The sequence below is a fragment of the Oncorhynchus keta genome, chromosome 32 (genome assembly GCF_023373465.1).
Source record: "Oncorhynchus keta strain PuntledgeMale-10-30-2019 chromosome 32, Oket_V2, whole genome shotgun sequence".
NCBI classification, from domain to species: domain Eukaryota; kingdom Metazoa; phylum Chordata; class Actinopteri; order Salmoniformes; family Salmonidae; genus Oncorhynchus; species Oncorhynchus keta.
This window is the reverse complement of record NC_068452.1, coordinates 5,337,312-5,361,889: the sequence shown is the minus strand read 5'-3', so window position 1 is coordinate 5,361,889 and position 24,578 is coordinate 5,337,312. Positions and strand designations below refer to the sequence as shown.

The following is a 24,578-nucleotide window of genomic DNA, read 5'->3' as shown; positions in this document are numbered from 1 at the left end:
GAGTCAATTGGAGGTGTACCTGTGGATGTATTTCAAGGCCTACCTTGTGAAAATCAAAAGAAATCAGCCAAGACCTCAATAAAAAAATAATTGTAGACCACCACAAGTCTGGCTCATCCTTGGGTACCACATTTATCTGTACAAACAATAGTACGCAAGTATGAACACCATGGGACCACGCAGCCGTCATACTGCTCAGGAAGGAGACTCGTTCCGTCTCCTAGAGATGAAAGAACTCTGGTGCGAAAAGTGCAAATCAATCCCAGAACAGCAAAGGACCTTGTGAAGATGGAGGAAACAGGTACAAAAGTATCTATATCCACAGTAAAACAAGTCCTATATCGATATAGCCTGAAAGGCCGCTCAGCAAAGAAGCCACAGCTCCAAAACGGCCATAAAAAAGCCAGACTACGGTTTGCAACTGCTTATGGGGACAAAGATCATACTTTTTGGAGAAATGTCCTCTGGACTGATGAAACAAAAATATTACTGTTTGGCCACAATGACCACCATTATGTTTGGAGGAAAAAGGGGGAGCTTGCAAGCTGATCCTAAGTGACCTTAAACAGGGAATTTTTACTTGGATTAAAATGTCAGGAATTATGAAAAACTGAGTAAATGTATTTGGCTAAGGTGTATGTAAACTTCTGACTTCAACTGTAAATAAATACTCACACTATGGACAACTTGATCTGTGTGTTGATACAGTTTCCAAATTGCAACAGTTTCCAAATTGCAACTCCTCGGCGTAAACAATTGAAAGTGCACTTGCAATTAAACGGTGTATTAAATGAGTTAACGAACGACTTACCTTGTTTGCTTCCTCCCTCCGGCTGTTTGGTTGTCAGTGTCTTTGCTGGCTGAGATATTTGGACTTCCACGGGCGTTGTCATTGCACCCGTTTTTGTGAACTGCATATTTCACGGAAAGCTCATTGGCAGCAGGCAGGCCTTTAATTTATTTTGACTAAGGAAAAAGGACTAAGGCTAGATTTCCTCATTATGTTGATGGGTATGCCTACAGTTTACAAGAGCATCGTTTTTATTTATTTTTTATTGCTGACTTTTTCGATGCACCATGTTTAACAAAAATTGTAGGCCTCTTGCCGAATTAAAATAAGAGCAACAACTGTTTAAAAAGTTTGTACATTCATTTATTACAACATAAATGTACATACGGTTTTCCACCCCCCAAAAAAATTAAATTAGCATTTTAAACTCAAGTTAAAAGCAGCTAGTCAGTTTGGCTGACCATTTGAAATGTTTAGTCCATATTCCTCATCTGTTAATAAAAATGTAACAAATTGCTGCATTTCCCATTGTTCTGAAAGGAGAAAAAAAAGGAATCCCAAAACAAATTGTTAAAAAATAATCACAAATATAAATCTGGGTTAGTTGATATCATTGGGGTGAGAGGTCATGGTAGGCCAGAGGTCAGGATGCTGCCCAGCAGGGTGCGATCCTTCAGAGCATTCTCCACGTCCCTCTCCTCAATCTTCAGAGAAACCTTGGTGAGGCGAGCCTCCTTGGCTTTTTTCAGGGCAAAGATGCCCCGGCTCTCCAACAGACTGCAGAGGGAGAGGCACTCGCCCTGGCCCACGCCGCCCACCTGTCTCTTGGCACACAGGCGGCTGTACACCTCGTGGAGCTGAGGGGTAGAGAAGAAGAGTCAGACTTGAGAAAGAATTGGTACTGACCTTCAGCAACCCAATGACCTTCAGTGGTAACCAGGTCAGTGTAAGAGAAAACATTGACTGTATTTCACTTTTCATTCCGAATAGCTACCTAGACTTATGTTAAATGCACACCGAGTGTACAAAACATTAGGAACACGTTCAGTCTGTCATGGAAAGAAAGAGCAGATGTTCTAAAAATGTTTTGTACACTGTGTATATCAAGGTATATTAGAAAATGATTAAAAGCAACAAAAACCTAAATGTTTGCTCTCAATTTACAAACTTGGGTGGTAGTATCGTGTTCGCGCCAATGCAGTGCCCATCTCTCACCTTGCCCAGTGGGATCTCTTTGTTCTTGCCGTTGCGGGTGAGCAGTAGCAGACAGCAGACCAGGAGTTTCTGCTGGAGGGGGAAGCTTTCTCCCTCGGGGGAGGACATGCGGTCCCCGTACACCTCTGACAGCACCCTGGCCACCTGGGGCACGCTCACACGAGACGCTGTCGTTTCTGCGGCCTTCTTTCGGTCGTCAGATTCCACAAGCTCTACAGCTCTCCTGTAACACAGAGGAACCGGCGTCATGCCACTACTTTGTTCTCAAACAAAACCTCAACCAGTTAACACACTGTTCCCCAGACGCCGATTAAGGCAGCCCTCCGCACCTCTCCGATTCAGAGGGGTCAGGTTAAACGCAGAAGACATTTCAGTTGAATGCATTCAGTTAAACTGACGAGGTATCTTCCTTCCCATACCAACTTTCCAAGACCACCTATAACTAGCCATAGTAAAACACACATTTTTTAGTCAAGTCGTTCCCTCACCGGCAGATATCCAGAGCTTTGCGTGCGTCTCCCGACACAGCAGACACCTTCCTGGCACAAAACTGCACGGCCGATGCGTCCAGTAACCCCTCTCCGGACACCTGTGCGAGTCGGTCCTGCACGATGGCGGCGAGCTCCTGGCGGCTGTAGGGAGGGAAGTGTAACAGCTGGGGGCGACAGCGAGGCAGGGCCTGCAGCCGGGGGAGGATCCTGTCGGTCAGGTCCAGAGCGTTGGCGATACCTAGAATGGGACGACAGTCATTACACCTGCCTGCATACAGGAGGACTAAGGACAGCTCGTATGAGGAAGTGGCTATGAGAGAGTTAACTGGATGGAATTTAAATATAGAAATGGGTAGACGTGTGTGTGTGTGTGTGTGTATGTGTATGAGGGTTTTAGGGTGAAATCTTCAGATGAATTCTTAAGATATTAACATAGAAATTGTTAATGGCCAATGAAATGTGTATACCAGAGACAGTGTATATTGTTTAACACTGTATATTCGGGAGGTTCTTACCGATGAGACAGAGGCGGGACTTGGGCAGGTACGGCCACTCAAAGATGGTGTAGAGAACGTCTTGGGCCTTGCTGTCCAACTGGTCCATTTCATCCAGGACTAGAAGACTGGGGAGAGAAGGAGAAAGGAGGTTAAGCGAGAAAACTTATCAGTCAGCAAAATGTAAATCCTCTCTCAAATATATGTTGTTGTTTTTTAGGGTGTAAATTCAGAATATATGGATGAAGAAAACTTCAGAGCGAAACGCAACTTTTATTTCTCTTTGCAAAAGTGATTTAAGTTTTAGTTCAGGGCTATAGATACTCACACAGTGGGCCCTGTGCTGGTCAGCAATTTCTGCAGCTTGGTGTCGGTGTGGCCCCCGGAGGCCCCCAGCTTCTCTGCCAGCAAGGGGAAGATGGCGTGGGAGCTACGTAGAGCCATACAGTTCAACACCACTGTCTGAATCTCCTTCAGCTCATCCTGGATCAAGAGAGGAAATAGTTAAATTCATGTAAAGAGAAATCAATGAGGTTCAATTTACACAGGGTTCAGGGCTGTACACAAAGGGTAGAATTAAGTGATTCTGCACCTCATGGCAGAGCTGTAAGGTCATTTTAGAGTATTGGGTTCCACTCAAGAACCAAAATGAGGGTAATGAATGTTGGAATCCTGTCAAGGCAACAACTCCAATGCTAGGCTAATGCTAACAATTAGCCCATCATCAACGAAGCGGAGGCAAGCACAAACAGTGGCGCTAACCTTCATCTCCTGCAACACACAGTTGAGGCAAGCAGTCTTGCCGGTGCCGGGGGCTCCAGAGATGTAGAGGCTGGCCGGGCTGGCCTTCAGGGCCTTGTCCTCCAGGAAGGAGCGGATGGAGGACCTCTCGGCCTCCCGGGATAGCAGGCGCTCTGGGACAGCAGTGTGAAGGGCCTGCTTCACACTGTGGAACTTAGACTCTGGAGAGGGACCGGAAGATGGGTTAATACTCTGCCTTAAGTCTATGACGTGAACATTTAGAATAATGAGCCAATCAAATAAAGGCACACATTTGTCTTTGGAGTTTAACGCTCTTCATTTGCACTTGAGAAAAAGATACGGGGAAGAGAGGGAGGAGAAAAGAAGAGAGCGTGAGAGACATGTCTTACTTTCAGCAAAGAGGCGGACCCCAGGGGTCTTCTCTGATCGGGGACATGATGGGCTCCCACTGGGGGTCTCATGCAGTCTGCTGGGGGAGGCCCTGGGGCAGGAGGTTGGGGAGAGGGGGGTCACTAGTCTCCTCGGGGATAGAAGGGGGGAGTTCTCATCAAAGCCCAGCTTGCGGGGGGAGGCCAGGTTAAGGCAGGGCTGTTTGGGAGGAGAGCCCAGTAGGGTGGCACTGAGGTTACAGCCATTTTCATCTCCTGAGAAACACACAGAAGACAGATGGTAAGGTTAGAAACAACATATCTGTCTTTTCGATAGCACCTTACGTTTGCATCAAGAGTTGAAATGATTACTTGATTTTGAGCACGGTGGTTTATCAGCTTAAACCTTGTACAGAATATGTTAAAAAAAAAAAATCACAAACTGCCTAAAGTTTTAGACAGTGAAACACTATCAAAGTTATGTATAATAGCAATCTCATACCTGTGCGTTTGCGAGGGCTGAGGGGTATTCTTGGGCACAAAGTTATGTCTTTGAGGGCCACGGGCCCATGTGAGAGGGGCGTTAGCTGGGCCCTCTCTGGAAGGGACTGCGGTTTAGAAGCCCCCACGGAGCAGAGGGACTTGGTCTCCTTCAGCTGGGATGTGCTCTTGGAGGGGGTGCTTTTTGAGTCAACCCCAGAGGACTTGCGTCTGGGGAACTGGAGGATAGGCTGAGTCTGGGAACGTGTGCTGGGCATCTTCCCTGTGAGCACTTTAGCGTCCAGCCCGGTTTCAAAAGACTGAAGGGGGAAGAGATAAGGTCAGCCATTGTGACAACACCCATGAATAGATAGACTGCAAGAAAAACAATTATCTTATGTTCAAGAGTGATTTGAAATGAGTGAACACAGAAGAGGTACAGAACCGCTTAATAGTAAATGATACCATCCATCCCAGCTATCAGGCCTACCCTGATCGAAGTAGTTCCGGTATTTTCCACGCAAGTTACTGTTATAACTGCTAAGCATGACTCCCACGATTTAGAAAAGTATGCGATCTTTGTGCCGTTGTTGCACTGTTGTAAATCAACATTACAAAAGGTTAGCCCGAATGTTCGATTGTATACTGACAATGCAACAAACAACTTGCCATTTTCCGGGGCCATCAGAATGGTGTGAATTCTCAGTAACTACTGTATCTGCAGACTCAATGGCGACAACTATACGTGTCCTCATTTGTGGCGCCAACAGCACAAATATGATTAAAAAAACTGAAATGGCGTAAAATACCACAAATCAAAGAAAATAGGAAATATATGTATTGCTGTTTTCGACAAAACTGTTTTTTGTATCTGACTAGCTAGTTAAACTTGACTGATAATAATCCCCCCAGTATGCTACGGAAACTCGCTCGCAATATCTCCCCCCCCAACTCTGACAAAAAAAAATAAAACTATCTCGTCAAATCCAACGGAATACTACAAGTTCACACGTTTTAAACATGTATTGAAGGTAGTGTTACCTTATTTCAGTTCTTGATTAAGTAATATTCGGCTAGTCTTCTAGATGGATTTCGTGTGGTCTCTGGCGCGCTCTTGTCTGACTGACTTAAGAAGCAAAACTTGCGCCAAATGTCTCCACAACTCCTCCCCCAATCAGCTGGGCTTCCCGCAGCTAAGGTCTGATTTGTCCTTCTTGTGTCATTTTGTTATTTCCCAGGCTCTCATTGGTTCATCTTCGAATGTTAGGTAGCGTCAGTGTTTACGTCACACAAGTACACGGTGGCGGGAGTTTCAATAATATATATTTTGGCGGACTGGAAATCTCCCGGGAAATTCAGCATTGTCTGGTGTAAACATTTAACACAATATACTCACTCTGGTGTCCTTAGTAACTTGGTTGCAGTTTGAGAGAATTACTAAAACTTCTGCATATGTGCTCTGGCATACGTATCGAAATATATTTTTTTAAATGATATGAGTAACTAAATTGGTTCTTTATGTTTCTGTGTAAGCTATTTCAATCATTATTGTTAACTTCCACAATAAATTACATCTGCAAGAAGCTTAAAAGATGGATAGAGATGGTGATAAAGAGTCAAATACAATGGACACCAAAACAATCCCGTATCCCTTTTCCCCCCAAAAGCATATATTTATTTCAAATGATAAAACATGGTTGATTAACAAGTGAAATGACCATGGCAGGAATGAACAGGGTGAGAACATGAGAATCACAGTCAATGAGTCACCACCTGTGTGAGACTAAACATATCCATCAATCACACAAGTTACACACACGGTCAGACATACAGAGAAGTGCTGCAAAGAGACCCGTCTCTCTGGCTGTCAGACAAAGCACACAACTGGACTGTTGTTAAACTTTTTAATCAATTTCCTCCCTATATTACAAGCTTTTTACAAACATTAAAATATATCAATAACTACAATTACCATATTGCTCATATTTTATGTAAATATACATTATTTATTGCATTTTTAATAGACTCACTTTTATTTTTATCAAACGCACTGGTACCGATAAGTATGACAATAGATGTGTAAGGCAACAACCAGCCTGAGGACGACATAAAAGGAATGGAGAAGAGAAAATGAATCTATTGTCATGTAGCTGGTCTATGTAGTTCTCTTTCACGGTAGTGGAATCATAACAGAAAACACAAAGCTACAATGTAATGACAGTTTAGGTATCACGCATTAAGAAGCTCCTAAGTCAAAAAATATACATATATAAATCCACCATGATGACATTTCTGGGGCCTACTCTGCCCAAATAGTTCCCTGGTGCTCCAGGTGATGTTTCCCCTAGGTACAGATCTAGGATAAGATTCCCTTCCTCAATCCTAACCTTAAAACATGAATAGGGAAAATACAAAACTGACCCCAAATCAGCACCTAGGAGCATCTTCACCCTACAACCTTCTTCTGGCACTTAGGAGTTTCCTTTTTGGTTAGTTGCTACCAATGAGAAGTGAGAATACAAACAAAATTGTTCCTTGCATAGGAATGAATGCATTAAAAACTCAAGCATTATGGTTTCCCTCTGGCCAGGATACAGTCCATTCCAAAGGGCCACCAGCAGTAAAATCAAATATTCTAGTTTCAAAAAAATAGATTACATTTTTTTTGTTCTTTGAAGGAACTTCAGAAAGACAGGGTTGAATGACTGACAGCCCTGCAAAGCTACCCTTGGTCCAAAGAAAGGAATGAGGGTAATAATTTAGCCATGATCGCCCCCTTGTGGCAAGAAACAGGAACAGCATTGAATAAAGTGAAAGTAGAATTTCATACACTACTCTCAAATGCCTTCCTTGATCAATAAAGTAAAGGAGCTTTGGCAGCTAATGATCATTAAAGAGGAGCGGCATTATGGATCCCTGAAAAATGTCGTAGTGTTGACAAAACGAGGATGCATTTATTTTTTTGTTTCAGATAAATCTAGACTGCAACCGATCAGAGCAGCACTTTCTGTTCTCCTCTAGTGTAAAAACATGGTATTCACAGGGGCCACGGTTAAGCTGTTATGCTGCCACAGAGCAATGCCATGAGGAAGAACAAAAAATGATCTAATTGGGAATGCCCCTCAGTCTTTACACTGTGTCACGCACTGTCAGCAAGACTCGCCCTCTCATAACATGACAAGCATTCAAGTAATATCTCCTGTCCCTGTTTCATACCAAAAAAACTAAGCCATTTCTGTGTGACGAAAACAACAGCTTCCCTAAGTGTGAGAGGCCCCTCATTCTACTCCACCCAACTATTGGCACATCAAGGTAGGAGAGAATTCTATTCCACACCTTCTCCTCAGGGCACTGGAAGCACGGCATTTAAAAAAAAAAAACTATAGAAAACACACCACATACTATAGATACCAATTGACACAACGCATTTTTGCAGATGTTGGTGTGTCCCCTATATTGTCCTACTGACGACACAGTTACTGCGGTTAACGATAGAACATTTACAAAAACATTCATTCATATATCGCAGGAAATCATCATCATCATCATCATTATCATCGTGGATTATGCACACATTTCAAAAGATGGAATGCAGAATTCTTAGTTGGTCCTGCTGCTATAAAGTATAATCAACGCCCCCCCCCCCCTGTGCTTGTGACCACAGCACAGTCAAACAGGTCAGTTCCTCAGCACCTCAGTGGTTTTGTTCGATCATGCTGAAACAGAAGTGTCTGAAGTGTTTGTGGAAAAGAGAGCGACTGGTAGTGTAGGGTTTTGTAAAAAAAAAAGTAGCGTCGAACAAGACTAGTGAACTTTCTATAGTGTTTGGGGGTTGACTTGTTTCCTGCTAGTCATATAAAGTGTCTATGTTTAGGCCTGTGTGTGTTTCAAGTGTCGTGCCACTCCCCTGAACGTCCTCTGATTAGACCGAGTGACTTATTAAAGTCCTTTGGTCCTGAATTCCATAGTTCACCTTGCCACTGGTGGCGCTGGAGGTACTCCCCGGAACATGCCTACAGGGCGTAGAGGAAACAAAAAGGGTACATCAGGTCAGTTCTTAACTCCAAAAACAGTGGTGTGGAGAATGAATTAAGCCTAAGCCTGTACCTGGTCCAGGTTTATTGCTTTTGCTGGGGTAGATCTTGGTGAAATTCCTATATTCCTCAGGGGGTGGGAAGTCCTCCACTGGGTGGAAGTCAAACTTGGACTCAAAATCCTCTGAGGGTTCAGAAAGGTAAAGGGTCAACACAACATTGTAAATCAGGATAACACTAAACTAGCAAAAAATGAAGTCTAAGACCTTAGTACAGTATTAGAATGAATAAAGTACAGTAACATTGGTCCAGCATATAAACTCATTAGAAGTCATGCATTTTTGACTTCGAGCTTGCTCTAGTAATTTCAATTTCCATGAATAAATGCCATGCACAATGGTCAGTTCTCCTGGAAACTTTAATTTGACTGCAATCTATGAACTCTATGAATGCTCTGGGTTGGTCACAATACAAGAGGAACATTTGCATTACTGAGCTGGCATTTGAATATGGGGCTATAATACCTGACAATCTACTACCAACAACAACTAAGCTACTAGTGTCTCCAACATGTCTGTTGGTTTGAGAACTAACAAATGGCCATAGTGTTCCAAAGTAGACCGTGTTCAGGGCTGTTGAGGCCAATACTCAACTCAAGATAGATTCTAAAGCGATGAAAAGCCAGCAATTACATCATATTAATCAAACAAAGTGACAGTTGCTCAAAAACTGGACTTGCATGAAAACCAGAATGTACAGGGGACATTGACGACCAGGACTGGGAGATGGGAGGAAATGAGCCTGTCTTGACTCACCTATATTGGACTTGGAAGAAGAGGAGTGTCCGTTACGGATGGGCGGGGAGGCGGCGGGGGTCCGGTGCGGGAGGTAGATGAAGGGGGTGGAGGGGGCCTGGGCCCCCGGGTGTGGTGGGGTGGCTCCGAGGAGGTGGTGTTGGGAGTGACAGCACTGTGGATCCGGTAGGGGGGCGGGGGAAGAGGGGCTTGCCCACCACCCCCGTTTCGTGACCCAGGATTGGGTGCAGAAGGGGCTGCATCGGTAGCAAACAAACACACGCAATAGTAAGACCATGATGATGCCCGATTAAAATAATCACATAGCAGCAATTAAGGAGCAAAAATATCCCTTCCAACATGTAGTTTTCTGAAAAATGTATGTACTGTACTCTACAGTAAACGGAAGTGGTATAGCGCATTCAAAAGTATTTAGACCCCTTGACTTTCTCCACATTTGTTACGTTACAGCCTTAATCTAAAATGTATTAAAAATGGTCCCCCCACCCCTCATCAATCTACACACAATACCCCCTAACAACAAAGCAAAAACAGGTTTAGACATTTTTGCAAATTTGTAAAAAAATATATATAATATCACATTAAAATATATATTCAGAACCTTTACTCAGTACTTTGTTGAAACACCTTTGGCAGCGAATTACAGTCTCGAGACTGGGAATGATGCACCTGTATTTGGGGAGTTTCTTCCATTCTTCTCTGCAGATCCTCTCAAGCTATTTTCAGGTCTCCAGAGATGTTCGATCGGGTTCAAGTCTGGCCTCTGGCTGGGCCACTCAAGGACATTGAAAGACTTGCTCCGAAGCCACTCCTACATTGTCTTGGCTGTGTGCTTAGGTTAGTTGTCCTGTCTGAGGTACTGAGCGCTCTGGAGCAGGTTTTCATCAAGGATCTCTCTGTACTTTGCTCCGTTCATCTTTCCCTTGATTCTGACTAGTCTCCCAGTCCCTGCCACAGAAAACATCCCCACAGCATGATGCTGCCACCACCATGCTTCATTGTAGGGATGGTGCCACGTTTCCTCCAGACGTGACGCTTGGCACTCAAGCCAAGAATCATCAGACCAGATAATCTTGTTTCTCATGGTCAGTCTTTCAGTGCCTTCTGGCAAACTCCAAGTGGGCTGTCATGTGCCTTTTACTGAGAAGTGGCATCAGTCTAGCCACTCTACTATAAAGGCCTGATAGGTGTAGTGCTGCAGAGGCCTGATAGGTGTAGTGCTGCAGAGGCCTGATAGGTGTAGTGCTGCAGAGGCCTGATAGGTGTAGTGCTGCAGAGGCCTGATAGGTGTAGTGCTGCAGAGGCCTGATAGGTGTAGTGCTGCAGAGGCCTGATAGGTGTAGTGCTGCAGAGGCCTGATAGGTGTAGTGCTGCAGAGGCCTGATAGGTGTAGTGCTGCAGAGGCCTGATAGGTGTAGTGCTGCAGAGATGGTTGTCCTTCTGGAAGGTTCTCCCATCTCCACAGAGATCACTCTGACAGAGTGATCGTTGTGTTCTTGGTCACTTCCCTGACCAAGGCATTTCTCCCCCGATTGCTCAGTTTGGCTGGGCTGCCAGCTCTAGGAAGATTCTTGGTGGATCCAAACTTCTTACATTTAAGAATGATGGAGGCCACTGTGTTCTTGGGGACCATCAATACTGCGCATGTTTTTTTGGTATCCTCCAGATCTGTGCCTTGACACAATCCTGTCTCTGAGCTCTGCGGACTATTCCTTTGAATTCCTATTCCTCATGGCTTGGTTTTTGCATTGACATGCACTGTCAACTGTGGGACCTTATATAGACAGGTGTGTGTGCCTTTCCAAATCATGTCCAATCAATTGAATTCACCAAATTTGGACTCCAATCAAGTTGTAGAAACATCTCAATGATGATCAATGGAAACAGGATGCACCGGAGTGCAATTTCAAGTCTCATAGCAAATAGTCTGAATACTTATTTAAATAAGGTATTTCTGTTTTTTATTATTAATACATTTGCGTGTAGATTGTAATTGAATCAATTTTAGAACAAGGCTGTAATGTAACAGTGGAAAAAAGTTAAGGGGTCTGAATAATTTGTAATCGCTGCCAAAGGTGCTTCAACAAAGTACGGAGTAAAGGGTCTGAATACTTATGTAAATTTGATATTTAAATTTATGAATTTTCAAACATTTCTGAAAACCCGTTTTTGCTTTGTCATTATGGGATATTGTGTGTAGATTGACGAGGGGGGGAAAAAACAATTCAATTCCATTTTAGAATAAGGCTGTAACATAACAAAATGTGGATAAAGTTAAGGGGTCTGAATAGTTTCCGAATGCACTGCATACTTGTGAGCAAACGTTCCATAACTGCAGGTGGCAGTAAATCAGCAACCTTGGCTTCATACCCGTTCCAACAACACACTAAAGGTAGCAGTATGCCCCCTTTCAGTTTGTTTGCCAACTCATAGAAGTAGTAGAAGAAAATTGACTCAATGGCACTGCCCATGCTCTGACACCATAATGGGACATATACAATGTTGACATGTCTAAGACTATGACTACTACCCATCCTTTCCTTTCAGACCATGAACTTGTGTGTGGAAGAAAGGATTGGTTTGGAAAAGGTCATTACCCTTTGTGACAGCAGTCCCTTGATAAGACTAATGGCTCCCCAATACAAACATTGAGCTGTGTTCTAGTACCTGATCTCTTGCTGGGGGGCTCCCTAGCAGGTGGGGGTGGTCTGCCAACCCCTGGAGGTCCTGCAGATGGCGAGGGGGGTGGAGGAGGTGCATGATTGCGTCCGCCGTAGATGCCGCCTGAGGAGTTCTTCTTGTGCAGTGAGTTGTGCCTCTGGGGAAGTTTCGGAGCCCCATCTCCAACAGGGTGCCCCATGGGGCCGTTGGAGGTGCCCCCAGAGGGTTGCCTGTAAGGCGGGGGCGGAGGGGGCGCCGAGGACCCCCCAGTGGGTGGCCGCGTGGAGGAAGGAGGCGGTCTCGATGAAGGAGGGGGACCAGAGCTGGGCGGAGCCGGGCCTCTTTGCGGCGGCGGGGGGAGGGGCTTCTCCCGGCTGTTGTTGGGGCCTACTGGGGCCTTTTGTTGCGGGGTTGACGGGGCATTGCTGCGGTAACCACCTCGGTTAAACGGCGGGGGAGGAGCTGGGGCGGATGTGCTGGGCTTCAAGCCCCCTGTCGAAGAAGGTGGAGCAGGTGGGGCTGATGTGCTGTGTTTCATGCCTGGAGGAGGGGGCGGAGCTGAGCCTGAAGTACTGTGCTTCATGCCCCCAGTGGAGGAGTGGGATGAGCTGGCACTGGTTGGGGGCGGGAGATGTCGGGGAGAGAGGGGCGGTGGGAACGCTGGGGCTCCGGGGGGGAGGGTTTGTCTCTTGGGGAGGGTTTGTCTCCTGGGGAGGGTTTGTCTCCTGGGGAGGGGGAGGTCGATCGGCCTGGGGTGGACCGGGGGGCTGCAGGTCTGGAGCCTGGGGGACGCAGGGCAGATCTGCCCACTGAGGCGTCTGGAAGGAAAGCATAGAAACACACATTTTAGAACACTATGCATAAATACAACCATTCATATACTTTCACCCACACGCATCAAGCTTCATGGCAAATGTAGAACATCCAGTAGCCTGGGTGCCAGTCTGTTTCTGCAGTATATTTATAGTAGCATATTTATATAGTTCCCAATGAAATCCATGTTGTAGAGAACACGGAATCCAGACAAAATGGAGTTAAACAATATTCAAAAATGTATTGAACTTAGTCATAAATTAAGTTCATCATAAGACCTGGGAAAAAAAATGCACCAGTGATTTGTATTTTCATGAAACTTTCTGAAATATATCACCAGCCACTTTAAACAACGCTACCTAATATAATGTTTACATACCCTACATTATTCATCTCATATGTATACGTATATACTGTACTCTATATCATCTACTGCATCTTTATGTAATACATGTATCACTAGACACTTTAACAGACCAGTATCCCTTCTTTCTTTTCTCTCCAAAACTCTTGAACGTGCCGTCCTTGGCTCTCCCGCTATCTCTCTCAGAATGACCTTCTTGATCCAAATCAGTCAGGTTTCAAGACTAGTCATTCAACTGAGACTGCTCTTCTCTGTATCACGGAGGCGCTCCGCACTGCTAAAGCTAACTCTCTCTCCTCTGCTCTCATCCTTCTAGACCTATCGGCTGCCTTCGATACTGTGAACCATCAGATCCTCCTCTCCACCCTCTCCGAGTTGGGCATCTCCGGCGCGGCCCACGCTTGGATTGCGTCCTACCTGACAGGTCGCTCCTACCAGGTGGCGTGGCGAGAATCTGTCTCCTCACCACGCGCTCTCACCACTGGTGTCCCCAAGGCTCTGTTCTAGGCCCTCTCCTATTCTCGCTATACACCAAGTCACTTGGCTCTGTCATAACCTCACATGGTCTCTGCTATCATTGCTATGCAGACTGACACACAATCACCACCTCAAGCTGAACCTCGGCAAGACGGAGCTGCTCTTCCTCCCGGGGAAGGACTGCCCGTTCCATGATCTCGCCATCACAGTTGACAACTCTATTGTGTCCTCCTCCCAGAGCGCTAAGAACCTTGGCGTGATCCTGGACAACACCCTGTCGTTCTCAACTAACATCAAGGCGGTGGCCCGTTCCTGTAGGTTCATGCTCTACAACATCCGCAGAGTACGACCCTGCCTCACACAGGAAGCGGCGCAGGTCCTAATCCAGGCACTTGTCATCTCCCGTCTGGATTACTGCAACTCGCTGTTGGCTGGGCTCCCTGCCTGTGCCATTAAACCCCTAGAACTCATCAGAACGCCGCAGCCCGTCTGGTGTTCAACCTTCCCAAGTTCTCTCACGTCACCCCGCTCCTCCGCTCTCTCCACTGGCTTCCAGTTGAAGCTCGCATCCGCTACAAGACCATGGTGCTTGCCTACGGAGCTGTGAGGGGAACGGCACCTCAGTACCTCCAGGCTCTGATCAGGCCCTACACCCAAACAAGGGCACTGCGTTCATCCACCTCTGGCCTGCTCGCCTCCCTACCACTGAGGAAGTACAGTTCCCGCTCAGCCCAGTCAAAACTGTTCGCTGCTCTGGCCCCCAATGGTGGAACAAACTCCCTCACGACGCCAGGACAGCGGAGTCAATCACCACCTTCCGGAGACACCTGAAACCCCACCTCTTTAAGGAATACCTAGGATAGGATGAAGTAATCCTTCTCACCCCCCTTAAAAGATTTAGATGTACTATTGTAAAGTGGCTGTTCCACTGGATGTCATAAGGTGAATGCACCAATTTGTAAGTCGCTCTGGATAAGAGCGTCTGCTAAATGACTTAAATGTAATGTAAATGATCGCTCCCATACGGATTCGGGAGAGGCGAAGGTCGAGAGCCAAGCGCCCTCCGAAACACGACCTAACCAAGCCGCACCGCTTCTTGACACAATGCCCGCTTAACCCGGAAGCCAGTCACACCGATGTCTCGGAGGAAACACCATGCACCTGGCGACCATGTCAGCGTGTATTGAGCCCGGCCCGCCACCGGAGTTGCTAGAGCGCGATGGGACAAGGACATCCCTGCCGGCCAAACCCTCCCCTAACGCAGACGACGCTGGGGCAATTGTTTGCCGCCCCATGGGTCTCCCGGTCACGGACGGCTGCGACAGAGCCTGGACTCAAACCAGGATCTCCAGTGGCACAGTTAGCAACTGCGATGCAGTGCCTGAGACCACTGTGCCACTCGGGAGGCCTGGAGAAACACATTTAAAAACTAAACAGAACCAGGCAAAAAATAAAGCTGAGTTTACAGGGCCCCATTTACATTGTAATCATATGTAGTGAGTTCTGCTTACCTCCAGCTCCAACTGATCGTAGTTTTGGCATGCCCCCAGCGAAAAGGCCTCCCCCTGGCCCACCACTGCTCCCTCCTCCACCTCCTCTACCACCTCCACCACTTTCCTTTGGTTCTGGGGAAAGCAGAGGTACGAATGTCCTTGTTACACTGTTGTGCTGATAATGCTTGCATTAACATTGTTGAAAGCCATTTGTGGCAAAGAATTGTGCATGTATAGTACCAGTCAAAAAAGTTTGGACAACTACTCATTCAAGGGTTTTTCTTTGTTTTTTTAAATGTTCTACATTGTAGAATAATAGTGAAGACATCAAAACTATGAAATCATGAAGTAACCAAAAAAGTGTTTTATAAAAAAAAAATTTTAAAAAGTATTTTATATTTGAGATACCTCAAAGTAGCCAGCCTTTGCCAATAGTGTGCAAAGCTGTCAAGGCATTCTCTCAACCAGATTCACCTGGAATGCTTTTCTAACAGTCTTGAATGAGTTCCCACACATGCGGAGCACTTGATGGCAGCTTTCCTTCACTCTGCAATTCAACTCATCCCAAACCATCTCAATTGGGTTGAGGTCGAGTGATTGTGGAGGCCAGGTCATCTGATGTAGCACTCCATCACTCCCCTTCTTGGTCAAATAGCCCGTACACAGCCTGAAGGTGTGTTGGGTCATTGTCCTCATCCATTCACCTACTATGTATCTCACAAAGACACGACGGTTGGAACTAAAAATCTCACATTTGGACTCAGAGCAAAGGAAACATTTCCACCGGCCTAATGTCCATTGCTTGTGTTTTTTGGTCCGAGCAAGTCTCCTCTTATTATTGGTGTCCTTTAGTAGTGGTTTCTGTGCAGCAAATCGACCATGAAGACCTGATTCACACAGTCTCCTCTGAACAGTTGATGTTGAGATGTGTCTGTTGCTTGAACTCTGTGAAGCATTTACTTGGGCTGTAATTTCTGAGGCTGGTAACTCTAATGAACTTATCCTCTGGGTCTTTCTTTCCTGTGGCAGTCCTCATGAGAGCCAGTTTCATCATAGCACTTGATGGTTTTTGCGACTGCACTTGAATAAACTTTCAAAGTTCTTGACATTTTCCGGATTGACTAACCTTCATGTCTTAAAGTAATGGACTGTCTTTGCTAATTTGAGCTGTTTTTTCCATTATATGGACTTGGGCTTTTACCAAATAGGGATGGATATCTTCTGTATACCATCCCTACCTTGTCACAACACAACTGATTGGCACAAAAATATTAAGGAAAGAAATTTCACTTTTGCAAAGGCACACCTGTTAATTGAAATGCATTCCAGGTGACTACCTCAGCTGGTTGAGAGAATGCCAAGAGAGCACAAAGCTGTCAAGGCAAACAGTGGCTACTTTGAAATACATTTATTTTTTAGTTTTGATGTCTTCACTATTATTATACAATGTAGAAAATAGTAAAAATAAAAAACCCTGGAATGAGTAGGTGTGTCCAAACTTTTTACTGGTACTGTATGTATGCATACACGTACATGTATAGTCTGTGTGTGTGTGTGTGTGTCTCAGCAGGAAATGAGGAGAGTGCAAAAGTTAGTTTCTATCCCCTATAGGTTTCCTATGCTACGTACTCTCTATAACAGGTGCACTTCTGTCATGGACCACTCCAACCTTCTTCAGCCTGGCTCCTTTGGAGATATCAGAGAGCAACGCTCCTCTCCCCTTCGCCTCATCCCGATTCAACTTAGGTGCTGTAGTGTTCGCCTGAGGAAAGGATATGAGCAAACCACCATGTTAGTTAGGTTGACCATGCCAAAGATACTAACATGAACTGCATAAGGTACCGCCGTTATAGCAACAGATACAATAGATGGCAATGCAGCATTATGGTGCAAGTTGATAGTAATCCACATGGTGCATGCATGGGTGTGTGTTTGGTCAAGACATTTTTTGGTTTGTGTTTGGATTTGTTTAAAATGTAAAAACTGCATCCTTTATAAACATGGCATAGCAACCCTAGAAATCATACTTTGGGAAATGTGGGCATAATAACATATTTGGCATAGTATCTAACACCAGCTGGTGTCGAATCATCCTTATTTACAACACAACAGCAAATAATGAGTGACTTGAGTTATTTTATCATGCAGTTATGAATCTCTAGAAACCCTTCAGAGGACTTGTGAGTTTTGTCATGTTTTGAACATCAGTTTAGGAGCTGGACTGACCTGGTTGAAGGTGGGGGGAGGAGGGGGACCTGGAGGAGGAGGGGGAGGAGGAGGAACGGGCATCCTGTCCCTCTGTGGGCACCTTGGGGAGGAGGTTTGTTCACCGTCTCAGCTCTGGGTACACTCTCAAACTCCTGCGAAACAAGACAGAGGAGAGACTCTGGCTCAGTAAAATACACACAACAAGGTCAAAAAATGAACTAAACTGGGGTCAGAGTAAAATTGTACATCCTTGTCATGTTTGACATTGGTGGACTGTATTGAATTCAGGTGAGTCAAGATATCATTGGAACATCTGTTCAAAGACCATTACAAATTCACCTCTATTTGTAGCTGTTGACTACAATGGTGGCATGGACCACACTAAAAACAACTATTCTCTAATTCTACATGCATATACTCACTCTAGAATGATTCAGCTCAGTAGAGCTCCCAAAACCAGTTGGTTGGCTGGGCTGAGCTCATTGTGGATACAGACATACAGCACGTTCAGCTAGGCAGCAAACCCCACCCTCCTTCACTCACCCTAAACTCCATTCCACAAGCTACCTGTTAAGAGTGTTTGAACAGGTTTTCACAGAAGAGGAAAACAAATGGAATGTCATCGGGTGAGCTTGCCAGTGAGGCGATAAGGAACAGAAATGCAGCAGCCATTGTAAGTTGCTACCTCGAGTGAGAGAAACCGAGAGTGGACAGCACAGCCCGCCACTTCATATTTCATCCATTGAGAAGATTTGATGTTATTGTTTTTTTGCACTACCGGCGCCAACCATTTATGTCAATCAAAATGTCTCTAGAATCTCCCATAAATGTTCAATCCTGTTGAGATCTGACGACTGAGGCAGGCATGGCATATGGTTAACATCATTTTCATGCTCATCACACCATTCAGTGACCACTCCTGCTTCCACACGGGGCATGGTCATCCTTTGTCGACCATCCATAGCCATGGTCAACAAAATAATGGCCTGCCCAGCATTTTTGTACATCACTAAGCATGATGGGACGTTAATTGCTTAACTAACTCAGGAACCACACCTGTATGGAAGCACCTGCTTTCAATATACTTTGCATTCCTGATTTACTGTAGTGTTTTCATTATTTTGGTAGTTACCACCTGTACATGCGCCTACTTGGAGAATTGCCAATGGACTACAATGTTAAAACCTCAGACAAAGGATTCTGGCATTCTTGTAGGGGAGGTGTTCAGCTCCTTCTCTAACCTGATATGTGACCAATTGAGTTAGTTTGATGGTTTTGTGGACGGGGAAATAAACTAGTTGTTAAAAAAAAGTGCCGATGTCAGTAACTATTTTGGGCCTAACGTCATATTAAACACAAACTAGCAACCCTAAAACGAGCAGGCCCGAGTCAGAAGTGTCACTTGAATTTCACTTTCTGATATGCAGAAAACATAAACACAGATTTGACAAGGTAACATTCCAAATCAGAAATGGTCTCGGGTCGCTAGCCAATGTCTACGCACGCTCTGTCAATCTACAATAGGTGCCAGGTGAGCGAGCCCAAAAACATGTAAGTTATAAAATAAATTAAAATGCAATTCCTTCCTCTTGGCCTAAAAGTTGAACTACCTAGCTGGACATTATTTGAATTAATGTAGCAATATAGGTAAAAATGTATATCAGGTGAGTCAACTAGTTATTATCTGGATAACATGTTGATCTAACTAGCTGGGTGGATTGGCAGTGACTTACCCTGTCTCGAAGGATTGTGTGTCTCGTCTTCAAAAACAACATGAATGGAAACTGCAGTTGTGGCAAGTTTGCTAGTTAACACAATCCCAGGCAGTAGGTGGCTCTCTTGGTTACTTGCGAAGAAAATCTAATAAAAACTGGGGGACACTAGCAGCTAAATTAGCTTGCTAGCGAAATCAACTAAATCCAATACCCAAAGTTAGCTTGCTAGCTAAGTTACTGTTTACTCGCGACAGCTGTCAAGTGAAATTTTGCTGGCGTCTTAACTATGGCTGTAAACAAGTTATGTCGGTGCAAAAGCTAATTCGAGGTACGCGTAACTCCAGTTTATATCCTATTTCCATATACTTTTTATTCTGCTCTCCCCTTGACCAGCAAGTAAAGCGAGACTCTCGCTTAACAACTGTTTCTGTCGCTTCTCGGAAACCCGGAACTGGGCCGTCCAACACAAAATGGAGGCAGGCAGGTAACAGGATCACCGCCGACGAGTTTATCAACTGGGAAAACAGCGACCTCAAATGGAATGAAACCTGTAGGATACTCGCGAGAAACGAGCTGTAATTAGTTTAGAAACTCTTGTGAGAACACCATCGAGTGTGTGGAGCAGGGTCCTCTTCTTGCTTTTGCCTCATGTTATATGTGTTCATGCATGCATTCATAGCATGCATGTAAAATATTGCTTGTAAGAGCAATATTGTTATATTTTACATCAATGCATGCATGAACACATATATATGCATTTCAATGAGTCATATACTTGTACAGTCAAGTAAACAAACTGTGATGAAATCATTGCACTTAGTGAATCTGAATTAATTTTACAAAAATATTGTGGATATCCCAGACATAGACAATCAGACACTGGGTATTTTGCAAAGATAATCACATCTTTATTTGAAAATCTTATAAAATGACTCCATTTGCATGAGATGTTGCATTGCCATTCACCCAAGACATGACAGATCAAAAGGCACTGTTGAACATCTCTGCTCACTGGTGTACTGATATTTAGTTGTTGCATAATTCAGACCCAGGACACCAATTTAGACCTGGGTCTTGTTCATTAGGCACACATGGGAGCAAACGTTTTCAAATGGACACGCAAGTTTCAGGTAGTGCCTGCCGCCTCCAAGTAATTTGTTCCCATTTGGAACCTATTGAACAGGGCCCGGTTTCACAAAAGCATCTGAAGGCAAAGTTCATCGTTAGAACCTTTGTAGGCGCATCATTTGAGCGGTTTCACAAAACCATCGTTGGACTTGAGCGACGTATAAAAACACGCTTCAAATTAAAACAGAGATGACTGCATTAAAATATAGCCTAGAGTAAGTAAGCTATAGGCCTATTTCAATCATATTGAAATACGTTTAATGTTCAAGAAATTGAGTTATATTTTGCTTCTTGTATGATACAGTCTGTAATATGTCATTTCATGATGTGCCAAATCTTGATTTGCCTAATATTTTAGCCATGTGATCTTTCTATGAGCTGATCCATAGTCAGTATCGTGGAATAATTAGTTAAAGTAAGATTTGAACGGAAAGCTGATCAGAGAGCAGCGTTGCCATTATTCCGATCCTGTCAGTATCGACACAGGCCTCAACGACGCACTTGGCGAATGTTCTCTCTTGCCTTGTGTTTTGGGAATTATACAACGGGTGGGTCTAATCGTAGATGCTGATTGGTTAAAACCGCATTCCAGCCAGTGTCTATTCCAAAAATGACCACCGGCTAAAGCTATGGCGTTGAAATGCCCATCTCCCATTTATTTTCGACAAGCACTTGATATTCAACAGCGGAGATTTGTCTAAATCTTGCCGTCTCCGACATTTCCAACATTGTTTCAAAATTGAAATTCGATTTCTAGCTGTCCTATAATAACGAACGTGTCGGGGAGTTGGGACGAGAAAGGCAGACAGATTTTCTCAGCCAGTCGAAATCATGAATCAAATGGCATAATTTTTATGGATATACACAATGAAATGTCAACAGAAAACAGGTCAAATGAAACACAGCTAGTTTGCAGTCTTTCGAGCTACAGTTTGAAGGGATTGTGTTAGCTGTGTTGTTGGCTAATTCGTCTGAACAGTGTCCTGACGAGAAATGTCTCTGGAAAACAGCTTAAACAAACGCAAATGCAGCTACTTTGCTGTTATTCTGGCTGCAATGTTTGACGTGTTTAAGTTAGCCGTAGTTGGCTAGCAAGCGAGGTAAAATAATGTTGCCAGTCAGTATGGTAACTGAAAGAAATCAGTATGGTAACTTTTTAGAAAGAACTGGGTTGCGTCCATAGATACAGAACAAAAAGAGTGAACGACTAGGTCGCGTCTCTGGCAACCGATAGAATTAATCTTGTGGAAGGATGAAATGGTATGAATAAATTCAAAATGTTTAGTAACCCATTGTATAAAAGTGATAATGTCCTCAAAGCCAGTGTTTGGAGGATATATTGGCACTGTTTGCCAGCCCGAGACATTCGTGCCAATATATCCTCCAAACACCAGCTTCACTGGCATTATCACTGAAATGTTACATCTTAGGCTGTTGTAGGAAAGATACATTGTTGAAACACTTGTAAGCCTGAGTGTCTCTGCTATCAGGAAACCAGGCCCAGGTTGGCTAAACTCTACATGACTTCAAGTGAACAGGCTCATTGCACGACTTCCATGAAGAAGTGCTATCAGTCCATCCAGTGAGGCACTACCAATCAGATAAACTTCATTGTTTGTTAGGCCATGGTATTGGCTTGGAGAGCAGTGGTCATTCACCATAACCCAGTCATTTAATCAGATGGCATAATTGATATAGATATGCAAACACTAGTGGTTTGATTTAAATCATTTTTTCCAGAGGTAAGCCTCAGCCAAGAGGTTGATTGACAAGCAGCATATTGAGGCATTGCCTTTGTCATTAATCAAAAGATAATCACTCAATAGAATTACGAAAATAAAAAAATAATATTCCCTTTGCTTTTCCGCTTCTTCAGGTTAATTTCAGTCCAATGTTCAGATCACCAATGCCAGGGCCAGGTTTCCCCAAAAGCATCCTATGGTCTAAGATGAACTTAGCCTTAAAATGTTTTTGGGAAACCGGGCTCAGATAGATTAACATCATGCGCTCAGCTCGACTACACCACAAGTGTCCTCATTCTAAAAATGCACATGGCAGAGAGCAGCAGCACACATTTATTAGAACAAAATTTCAAGTATAATCTTCAGAATCCCAATTAAAATAGTCCAGAAGATGGACTCCTCTTCCTGGAAGTCATCCTCTGGAGCTGGAGAGTATTTCTGCTTCCCCCGGTCCTCCTCTGAGGGGTACGACCTTTTATCAAACGGGTCCTGGAGGGAAGTCTGATCGTAAAACACCCTCATCTCAAACTCACTCTCCTGGTGCGACGGGTGGCCATAAATGCCAATCCCCACGGGCCTCCCAAAGTCTCCAGGCACTACGACCACGTCCTGGCCGCAGGTGACCGACTGCAGCTTGTAGGTGTCGAAGCTGGGCCGCAGAGTTTTGTCTGAGACGTACAGGTCTGCATCACCCTTGAGGCTGCGCATGTGCAGGATGATCTTGCCATCGTGGTTGAGCCTAAGGTAGCTGTAGTTGCCCGCCCCGATGTGGCCCTGCACCATGTGAAGCAGCACCCACTCCTTAGGAAGGGCATCCTCTTCCAAAGAGTGCAGGAACCCCCCAGCCTGAGACAAGAGGAATGCCACAGCCAACATGCTGCTGCACAGCACCATAATGGAGATGGATAGTCAGAGTCACTGTCTGAACAACACCCACCGTCTACCATCTGTTGATAACCTGAAGGGCAACACAAACAAATGCATTACCTACAGTACAGTATAAGCCTGATAAAGCTTGTACTGGGCAAATCCTCAAGGGGGCAATATGGTCTTCAGCCAGTTGACTTTTAAGGGATGTTTAGAAAAGGACACCTCCTGCCTGTAGATCACTGATCTGGCTACAAGACCTGCACTATATCTCTGCTCTATAAATACAGTATCAAGCTAGCTTCTTCTAAAGACTAGCATTGTGACCTCTGCAACCTTGTAATATACTACACATGTTTAGCAGCTTCTTCTTGAGTAGCCCATCTGTAAAGACGTTACGCCCACCCTGTCTGTCTGCCTTGCATTGACTTCTGGCTAACCGCTCACTTACACATGTCCGTCTAAATCGCTGGCCTGTGAATGAGTTATTAGAGCAGCCACAGACTGGCTAATCCCATTAACAAAATAGCTTATAAAGCTAGACTCGGTTATGCGCTAACGCAGAATATAGTCCTAAAGCAATTGTTTGACAGCGCGTGGCCGTGATGTGGACACTTTAGCTAGATAATAATAGATAGCGAAACGTCGAGTATTGTACTGGTGGCTCGTTAACTATATGCAAAATACATACATTTAACAAACACATATGCAAATAGATTGATTGATACGAACAACGAACAACATAGCTACATTTCATCAGCCTTGCAAGAAGCAAGCTACTGCTGCCAGCGTTCATGCTAGCTTGCTAACTGGCTACGCTAAATTAACGTTACATAGCTAGCTAATGTTAGTAGTATAGCACAAATAACTTTCCGGGGCTACGAGAAGCAACACTTACGGTTATCACAATATTTAGCAGGTTTGTGGAACAAGAACATTAGCTCCTCACCTGTACATTGTTCCGAGCACAACTTTAGTAATGGTTATTGTTTTGCCAGTAACTAACGAACCAGTCAGTGTCAAGTTCACTTCTTCCGTTTTCCGGGGTCTCTCACACTTATCCACTGGCGCCGCCTACAGTACAGGGAAAGTAGCACATTCTTTAACTGAACACAAACCACCAAGTAACACTGGGCCTATATTAAAATCACATCATCCTACAAATATACATATGGGAACTGATATATAAATAGACAATGTGACCCTAACCAGTCCTCTATAAGTTATTTACAGTAACCCGATCCATTTATTGTCAAGTTCACTCCCACACCCCTCAAGAGACTTGGTTGTACGCTTCACACAGCAGTAATATAGTTGCTAAAGTAGCTCTGCACCCCAAAAAATAACATTTTAGGAGCCTACAAAGAGAAAAAATGTGGCTACACATTGATCGAATTATGTCAGCATTATTACTTTGTAGAATATACCTACACATTAGTGTTTGCTCAATCCACGAAGTGCATTTAGACCAGCGGTTCCCAACCTCGCTATATACAGCCGACAAGATCAGGTTTTGTAGTATTACAGTTCCCAAGCACTGTGCGTAGGATTATAGAAAGGTGTTAAAAAAAATAATTAAAAACTGGAATTGAAGACTCACCAGTATATCAATGCATCATCAGATCAAGGTACTGTAAACCAAGGTGAAAGAATCTCCCATA

The 24,578-nt window shown here is 44.4% G+C and overlaps 2 protein-coding genes and 1 pseudogene across 4 annotated transcripts; all 3 read right to left on the bottom strand.

Moving 5' to 3' along the window:
• Positions 1–1,131: 1,131 nt before the first annotated feature.
• cdc6 (cell division cycle 6 homolog (S. cerevisiae)) lies at positions 1,132–5,780 on the bottom strand. 2 transcript variants are annotated; one of them, XM_035746694.1, is made up of 9 exons: positions 5,642–5,780; positions 4,623–4,920; positions 4,142–4,396; positions 3,753–3,952; positions 3,319–3,473; positions 3,012–3,118; positions 2,494–2,734; positions 2,006–2,228; positions 1,132–1,647 (listed from the first exon to the last, which is right to left on the bottom strand). In XM_035746694.1, the coding sequence occupies exons 2-9, from the start codon at positions 4,876–4,878 to the stop codon at positions 1,417–1,419; spliced, it is 1,668 nt and encodes a 555-aa protein (XP_035602587.1). In that variant the 5' UTR covers positions 4,879–4,920; positions 5,642–5,780; the 3' UTR covers positions 1,132–1,416. The 2 variants fall into 2 exon arrangements, with proteins under 2 accessions (XP_035602587.1, XP_035602586.1); XM_035746693.2 differs by lacking the exon at positions 5,642–5,780 and adding an exon at positions 5,091–5,470.
• Positions 5,781–6,248: 468 nt separating this feature from the next.
• LOC118364894 (WAS/WASL-interacting protein family member 2-like) lies at positions 6,249–19,664 on the bottom strand (annotated as a pseudogene).
• Positions 19,665–20,064: 400 nt separating this feature from the next.
• Positions 20,065–23,991, bottom strand: LOC118364893 (UPF0669 protein C6orf120 homolog). Of its 2 annotated transcripts, none has more exons than XM_035746689.2 (2): positions 23,867–23,991; positions 20,065–23,008 (listed from the first exon to the last, which is right to left on the bottom strand). In XM_035746689.2, exon 2 carries the CDS (start codon positions 22,942–22,944, stop codon positions 22,387–22,389), a length of 558 nt encoding a protein of 185 aa, XP_035602582.1. In that variant the 5' UTR covers positions 22,945–23,008; positions 23,867–23,991; the 3' UTR covers positions 20,065–22,386. The 2 variants fall into 2 exon arrangements, with proteins under 2 accessions (XP_035602582.1, XP_035602584.1); XM_035746691.2 differs by having other exon boundaries at positions 23,816–23,946.
• Positions 23,992–24,578: the final 587 nt, after the last annotated feature.

Bases quoted from the DNA above. Each gene is read 5' to 3' on its own strand.
- LOC118364893 (XM_035746689.2), bottom strand. From the start codon at position 22,944: ATGGTGCTGTGCAGCAGCATGTTGGCTGTGGCATTCCTCTTGTCTCAG.
- cdc6 (XM_035746693.2), bottom strand. From the start codon at position 5,285: ATGGCCCCGGAAAATGGCAAGTTGTTTGTTGCATTGTCAGTATACAAT. The intron at 3,474-3,752 runs GTTAGCGCCACT...CTCTTGATCCAG, and splicing joins GTGTGTTGCAGGAGATGAAG to GATGAGCTGAAGGAGATTCA. The intron at 3,119-3,318 runs GTGAGTATCTAT...TTCTCTCCCCAG, and splicing joins ACCAGCACAGGGCCCACTGT to TCTTCTAGTCCTGGATGAAA.